At 33.5% G+C, this 8,546-nt stretch overlaps 1 protein-coding gene across 2 annotated transcripts in view; it reads right to left on the minus strand.

The window, feature by feature from the left end:
* LOC149261045 (GDSL esterase/lipase At4g01130-like) overlaps positions 1–6,743 on the minus strand; it is a 137,683-nt gene extending 130,940 nt beyond the window's left edge. The window contains exons 1-2 of one of the 2 annotated variants that reach the window (XM_089381037.1): positions 6,332–6,742; positions 5,982–6,194 (exon numbers count right to left, since the gene is read on the minus strand). In XM_089381037.1, coding sequence (XP_089237163.1) covers positions 5,982–6,194; positions 6,332–6,647 — 529 coding nt within the window. In that variant the 5' untranslated portion in view covers positions 6,648–6,742. Of the gene's footprint in view, positions 1–5,981; positions 6,195–6,331 lie in introns of both variants that reach the window. The other variant, XM_089381042.1, reaches the window with a different exon arrangement.
* Between the last annotated feature and the right edge of the window lie 1,803 nt (positions 6,744–8,546).

An 8,546-nucleotide genomic window follows, 5' to 3' on the forward strand; every position in this document is an offset into this window, starting at 1 on the left:
TGCATACATTATGCCCACCATGTTTGCCATCATGAGGAGGTCCTCGTAGAGATCTCTGTTGTTTTCCATTTCCCTTCTTGTTGCACATTCAATCATTCACACTCGCAATTCACATAAACAAGAAAACAGCTCTGATACCAAGCTAGATCCGGATCTCTTCAGCTATCGGAATTAGCCAAGATCTTTTACTTCTGTGATGTTAGCAGAATTTCACGTTAAAGAGTATGAAAAACCACATGTGCATACTTTCAGCAAGAGGAAACATAATGACAACCATCAAATCAAAGAACACAAACACATTGATAACGCAGTTCACCTAGTGTGGGTTACGTCTCCAAGCACGGTGTTAAGAGTGGGGAGGCCGCTTCATTAAATGTTTTAAGATGAGGATGAGTACATGGTACATTCTTTGTCATTACAAGGATAAACTCCCTCGGCTAGAGTGGCATGTCTCTCCACAAGACATTCTCCTATAGGAACTCTCACTCATATGGGGCCCTCCTTCAGCATGAAAAGCTAATAAATTCTCACCTGACGTGGCATACAAGTGTCCTTCAGCAGAATGGTAACGAGGATCTCAAGAACAAAAACACCATTTCAGCAAATCAAAAGAAAGACATGCCATCACTGCTTCATATACTTCCACTCTCAGGGATAACCTGAAAATGTGAAGCTCTGCTGATGAAATGGAATGCCCCATTAAATTTTGTGGCACGAAATCGTGTCAAACAACTAGAAACTTGGCCCCTTTTTAACATCATCAAAATCTAGACCCTCGAGAGTCTAAAAGATTCCCCCAAATATTCTTTCCTAGAGATTGGTGAAAAATACGCTACTCAGATAAAAATTCTAATCACATCACTACGCTCCTTGTGAAATTCTAAGAAAAATGACTATAAAGTCGGCATCATTTTGCCTTTGTAAAAAAACAGTCTCTAAGGGATTCTTTTAGATTCCTCACTCCTATCTGCCTGAAATTTTGTTGCTCAAATGAGGAGACGGACCACACCATCACGTCCCCTGTGAAATTATGGGTCGTTTGAGTATAAAGTTGACATGATTTTGTCACTGTGAAAAATTGCCCCCAAGGGAATCTAAAGATTCCTCAAGCATAAAAAAAAGAGTCCTCTAAGATTCCCTGAGAATCTGTCTCGAAATTTGTGCCAGGCATGGTTCTATTGCCTTGACATCCATGCACACACTAGTTTTCATGCTCTCAACCTTCTTTGTCCCTTGACGAATGAATAATCTTGGTTTAAATAATGTTTGATGGACGAATATTTCAATGAAAGGCTCGTTGGGCCATTGGTGGAGTGGCCAAGTTAGGCACACGAGGCTCAGGTTCAAAACCTGACTTGGGCAATCATTGGTGTGGTTTTGCTGTTAAATCTTTGGCATGGTTGGTGTGTTATGTTTAAAGTTGGAAATCCATTCACATGGTGCATTGTTATAACGTTTTTTTTGTTGGCACATTTGGTGGTTTATGAACCGTTACATATGGGTGACAAGTGGTGTATTATGGTATGGCAGTCTGATCACTGTTGTGGAGCTGCCGCATGGGGCGGGCTGGCCACCGGCCAACGCGGCTTCAAGCTACATCAGCTCCAATTTAAATGGGTTGCATATATATATATATATTGGTTGTGGGTCGTTGGGTGGTGTCCCAAGTCAGCCACTGGCCTCGCCCCATTGTTGTTTATATATATAATAACGTCCGCTGGCGAGGGTGGTAGCTTGCCACCTCATTTAATTTTTTTTTTTTAGAACAAAGGAGACAAAAAGATCCAACCAGAATCTTGGGGTCACCGGCAAAATTAAAGAGGCAACAAATTTGCTCGTTCTAGCGACCGAATTCTGTGTGCCGATATTTTGTCACTTTGCCTAATTTGACCATAACTTTGACTGCAAATATCTTGAGCATACAAACACGGCTTTGAATATCATTCATGTCGTTGGAATCATGAGGTCGAGCACTATGATCTGATCCTAGTTTCACTTCAATCCAATGACTTTGATTTTTGAGTTTTTTCAAGACCACTTCTATTTCTAGACATTTATGGAGCCACCTAGATCATTATATGATTAGAAATAATTGAGTAGATGTCATTACAATAAGATCTCCAATTGATGAACCGATTTGAAAAGTTTAATTAATAAACCAAATGATTTTTTGTTGTCATAATCTAATAATTTCTAGCAAGATTGTGATTTCTTATTTTGTAAAAAGCATTTTTGAGTGTATAAATAAATTCAACACCTTTCAACTTTGTAAATTAAACAACTTAAACATCTTTACTAAATTTTTAAATAAAATTGACTTAAAAAAATAAATTTTTTCCTTTAATTAACCACACTAATTTAAAATAATAAAATAAATAATTTATCAATCTAAAAATTTAACATGTTGGGCAAAATATTTATTCAAAACACGAATTAATATGAATTCAAAACAAACTAATTATATATTATTATTAAAAGATATGAATTAAAAAAAATAACGTTATTATATATAAATAATAATTATTATATAGAAGGTTATAATATATTTATCAATTAAATGTAAATGAATGAAAGTTCTAATTTTTTCAAAGCCCATCCAGGAGGACGCAGATTTAACCCACAGCAACTTAGATGTCTTTTACTTCAGGTAGATTCGACTTAAAACGACGACTTATTAAACGATAGGCAGATTCAACTATAAATCATTAATTGGCAACAGCTTCAGTCTCTACATTTACACCACTTATTGCTCTGTGCTGATACACAGACAGACCATTGTCATACATGCAGCTGAACATTTACACTGTGTGCTGATACACAGAGTCAGAAAACCAATGTAGCTAAATATCTCTCTGTCTTTGTTGATACACAAACTCAGACCATTGTCATACATGTAGCTGAATATTTATATCACTGTGTGTTGAAGCACAGACTCAGACTATTGTCATACAAAAATTTGTTGTGTACCTTTAGATTCACTAGTTTTCGACTATTTTTCCCTCGAACCTGGTGACTTTGCAAGAGGGTGAACGCAATGTAGGTGTGGTCGCATTAAGAAGTGGAGGACAGTAAGGAATGTAGCCCTGCCTAACCATGAAATAAATCGATTATGTTACGAGGAAAGCAAGTATACTTATTTGAGTCGGAGAAGTAAGAGAGCACATTGAGATCGGAGCAACTATTTGGGTTGCTTATTCCGAGCTTTATGGAAAGGGCTAACGAGCTTGTTATTGGGTGTTAAATGTTTGCTTAGCTGCAAGCTCGATAGCTATATAGAATAGACACGCGTGGTGCTTTCCGAACACTTCGTTCTTACAGAAAGCTACTTTCCGAACACTCCGTCCTTACCGAAAGCTATATGGCTATCGAGCTTGCAGCTAAGAGGGCATTTAATGCCCGATAGCAGGCTCGTTAACCCTTGCCGAGCTTTATTGGTTAATTTTATGTGTTAATTTTGAGGAATCAAATTTCTGTGGACGTTAGTTAATTTTGAGGAATCAAATTTGGATGGAGAGGGAGTTAATCTCTCATTTTTTCTATTTAACTTATTCAACTTAGTTAATGTGTTATTTTAACTACTTATTTAACATATTTTTACTTAACTTATTTTTACTTGATGGTAAGTAAAAGACTTAACTTTCCATTTTAATTATTTAATTTATTTTTATTTAACCATTCAGTTAGGGTATTTTTACTCAACAATTTCCTATTATCTATGACATAAGTGGAAAGGCAAAAAGAAAAAATAAATTATTTTAATGATTACAAGATTAAAGATAGCTTATAAGAGAAATTGTTATCAAATTTATCCCAAAAGCCCAAAAATACATTCTTAAAGGCATCCTGGATACAAACGCTGGAAAGTTTTCGGGATATAAGAAGGTTAGGGATCTCCAGCCGCGTGATGCACGAAAATCGAAATATTGTAAAGTAGTTGACGACATTAATGAAAACGTCTCAAATCCACCTGTCTGTATCACGAGTGGACGTCAAAAGAATAGCTGACACCGTAGACCGGTGAAAATTGGGTAACCCTCACTCACATTCTTAAATGCTGGGGCGGGTCGTATATTTGAAGTTCTGTGTCTTTCCTATTCGCACTAAATGAATGAGACCTTTATGCACACTATTAAATATAGCGGCCGTAAGATTTGCTTTTTCTGCATCTTTTCTACAGCTATTAAATGTATCTTTTCTATCAGTATTAAATGTAAGTCAGATTTATATTATTAAAGGCTGCCATAAAAGTTGTCTTTAGTATGATTTTTTTGGACTTTTCGGTGTTCGAATTCAGTAGAAAATTTTGTGGTGAAATTTTGATTTGTTTTATTTAAACTAGTTTTTTAACTGTATATGTGAATTCACCACCTTGAAAAGCCCCAGGGCACTTTGATTGCATAGGATTATCTATCAAGCTTGTGATTTCAATAAATTCTTGCCAGATTTAGAAAAATTAAACCGAAAAACCTACAGCTTCCAAAAAGTAGCACTAAAACAACTCAGTTATTAATATTTGTGAAGCTATAATTTCATTAATGCACGGGGCAATATATGTCATTCATTGGTTTTTGTATTTGGCTAAATCCAATTTTTACCATACACTGCCTCCATGCATTAATGAAGCTATAACTACACAAATATTGATAGCCATTAAATTTAAATTTTTTGTATTTATAAGATGGATATTAATTATTTAAAAATCTGGCACTTTGATGAAATGACTTTTTTTGGGTATTTTTATTGATTAATTTTGTTCAAAATAGGAGATTTTTCAAATTGTTTAAATTTGCAATGTCTCATGGTTTTTTAATTGTTTAATTTGCAATCTCTCATGGTTTTTTCAAATTGTTTAATTTGCAATGTCTCATGGTTTTATTTAAAAATTTAAAAATGCATTTTAAACAACAAGAAATCACAGCCTCACTAGAAATTGCATTACTTGTCAAAAAAATCATTTTGTTTGTTACTTACATTGCACCATAACTTATGTGATTTATGTGATTTTACTAGATTTACAAAAATTACTAATTTTTTAATTTTTCTTAAAAATAAAAAATTACTATTCACATTCAAAATGTGAATAAGTAATAGTTATATAATTTAATTTCAAAAGTGTCGAAGCATGAGATTCAAACTCAGCTAACCTGAAAGACCACAGAGTATCCCATCACAAGACTATCCAATCACAAGAAGCTTAACTCACGCTTACAATTTTTCTATTTTTATCAAAATCCATTAATACAATTTAGCAAAATAAGAGTAGTTGATTTAAATATCTAATTTAAAAAAAATAATATGTAAATATCAATTATACTTGAAGTTTGTATTTAAAATGAATTTATTTATTCATTTAAAAAATTATTTTTATAATAATTTAATCGCTTAAAACATAAAATATTTAAAATTATATTTAAAAATAAAATAAAATTAATCCTACAAATTATTTTGGGTCAATAAAGGGTTGATATTGGCACAGCAATATAGCACCTTTCCTTTCCTGTAATAAGATAATTTAAAAAATTAAATGCTTTTAATATTATATAAGATATTTTAAGCAAACTGTTTAGAGTTTGCTTGGATTTCTTTTTCAAATTTAAAGTACAAAGTATCATATTCAAATTTATAAATGTATAAACATTTATTTATATTGATAAATTTATTATAACAAATCACAAATAATTATAACAAATTACTTTTAAAATAATAATAAAAAAAAAACTCACAAATGAATTTTGCAAAATTAAGACAACAATTAAAAAAAACTAAAAACCAACCACAAGACCCACTAAAAGTTTGAACTGGACTGTTTTGCATTACTGTCCCAAAATATATTTTTAAATCCAGCAAAAACTCCAAGGAGGCGTTACATATATGACCGTGTTTTCACTGAATGACTGTCAATCTTTAACTATATATTCATGTCAAATTCCCAACAAAATATTGCAAAAACTAGTATAACATATAACGTTAAATGAACCCACCTGTGCCCCTGGAACTCAAAGCTGCACGTTTAAACTCTATAAATTGATCAATCTGAACACTGAGAGAAAACAATCCGAGGCTGCTCGTCCCGTTGCCGGAGATTGTAGAATCCCTGGCAGTGGCTCCCGAGGAGGCAAAGTTGACTCCGTGCTTGAAGTTAGAGCCTAAAGACTTCAGAAATGGATCCATAAATCCATACCCCAAACCCTGAGCTGTTAACAGACGGAAGGAAATCAAGAAACAAAAAACAAAAAGTCATCAGCAAACACTGAAGAAATTACAATTACTTGCACATTTCATTCAGAGCTAAATAAAAAAACCAGAGGCATGATGAATCATCTGGTCTTACATATAAAATCGATGAACAGGCGGCCGTTGCTGAACCTGGCGGCGGCGCGGCCGAAGTAATGGACGCCGTAGGGAGGAAACTCTGAAACGGAACGGCCGGGCATGGCCGCTGCGTTCTCTCCCACGTCTAATAGTGACGCTCCGAAAACAAATAAAGGAGGGTTGCATGCCGTCGATTGTTTCTGGTATTTATGTTTCTGTTCCTTTGCTGTTGTTCCCGCAATCAAATTAAGGGAAAAACACAGAAGAACCAGAAGAAGCGAGGGTTCGAACTTGGAGGACGCCATAGTTCGCACCATTTTTCCTGGAAACCGCATTTCTTATCAGGAGTTTCAGAATTTTTCGCGCTATATGTTGGAAATGTGTTCGAACTTGAACGGTCAGGGACAGAAAAGTACTGGCCACAGTACGATGGAGATCGAGAAGGGTGGCTATCAATATTCGGACACAGTACGATGGAGATCGAGATGCAGACGGAGAAGGATGGCTATCAATATTCGGACACAGTACGATGGAGATGGAGATGGGTGGCTATTAATATTTGATTTATAGCTCCATGCTCCATTAATATATTGGGACAGTATATCTCATGGTAAGATTAATTTAATAAATAGTTTATGTTGCATAGTGTATTAATGAAATTATAATTCAGATTATATTGATTATAAATTCAATTTTAGATATATACAATTTCACTCATTTAAAATTTAACCAACTACTTGTTTTCAGTAATTCACCAAACTGCACTAAATACAATATCTGCTAGTTGAATGGTAGAAATATACAACCCCATTTTTCATTTAAGGTTCGTTGGCCAATTACTTATTTTCAGTAATTCACCCAACTGCACTAAATGCAGTGTCTGCTAGTTGTGGCCATGAAACCGACATACTTATTGCGTGCATGGTGTTTTCCAATGAGAGTCACCGTCACTGGCATGGCATCCATGTCTATGATGAGCCATAAGCGTCCAACAGAAAGAATCATGGCTGAATTTTAATAAATCGAACTAATTAATGTTATACCTTTATATGTATACGTATATATAATTTTTAATAAAAGCTAAAAGCTTTCCTATTGAAGATCAGTAAATTAAAATTTTAAGTGATGCTTGTCTCTTATCTAAATCAACAAATTAGTTTGCACTGATAAAAAGTTTTGGATCTTTAAATACAACATTATGTTTTGACACTTAAGCTATAAATTTACTGTGTAACTATCAAATAACCAAGTATCAATATCAAGTACTTACGATAAAATGGTCTTGTTAGCCAATTCTCTTTCCACACATGTTTCATCATGAAATGGTCTTGTTAGCCGTTCTCTTTCCATATGTTTTATAATGAAATGCATAATAATAAATAAATGGTACTATTCTGTGTGGGATTTTCCAAATGTTAATTTGGCTCTTCAATATTTGTTATATCTTTATTAAATCTGTGGAAATATCTTTATTAAATCTGTGTAAAATTTCCCAGGATTTTCTAAATGTTATTTTGGCTCCTCAATATTTGTTATATCTTTATTAAATCTGTGTAAAAACTTCCAAACACTAATTACTTGGCTCTTAAATATTTGTTACATTTTATTAAATCTGTGTAACATTTTCCAAATGCTAATCTGACTCCTCATCTTGAGCATTGTTGATCAAGAGGACAAATGATTCTACTACTATGCTTACTGTATTCCCAAACACTGCAGATAAAGTAACTAGAATCATTGAATGTGGGCAGTAAGCAGTCACATGATTTATGGTAGTTTTATCTACCATGTAAAATATTGTGTATTTTTTTTAATATAATAAAACTTTAGTCAATCTAGGCTGACTACTATGTTCCCCAAACACTGCAGATAAAGTAATTAGAATCATTGAATGTGGGCAGTAAGCAGTCACATGATTTATGGTAATTTTATCTACGATGTAAAATATTGTGCATCTTTTTTGAATATCATGAAACTTTAGCCAATCTAGGTTGGCTACTGTGTTCCCCAAACACCGCAGATAAAGTAATTAGAATCATTGAATGTAGGCAGTAAGCAGCCACATGATATACGGTAGTTTTTATCTACCATGTAAAATATTGTGTATTTTTTTTGGAATATAATAAAACTTTGGTCAATCTTCGCCGAAAGGATATCATACACTTTTCAGGTAAATGAAAAAAAAAAAAATGGTTTTATATTTTGTATAAAAAAATGGTTTTATATTTTATATT

This window comes from Pinus tabuliformis, chromosome 6 (assembly GCF_031772625.1).
Source record: "Pinus tabuliformis cultivar Carrire ecotype Pingquan chromosome 6, CPIR1, whole genome shotgun sequence".
Lineage (NCBI taxonomy): Eukaryota > Viridiplantae > Streptophyta > Pinopsida > Pinales > Pinaceae > Pinus > Pinus tabuliformis.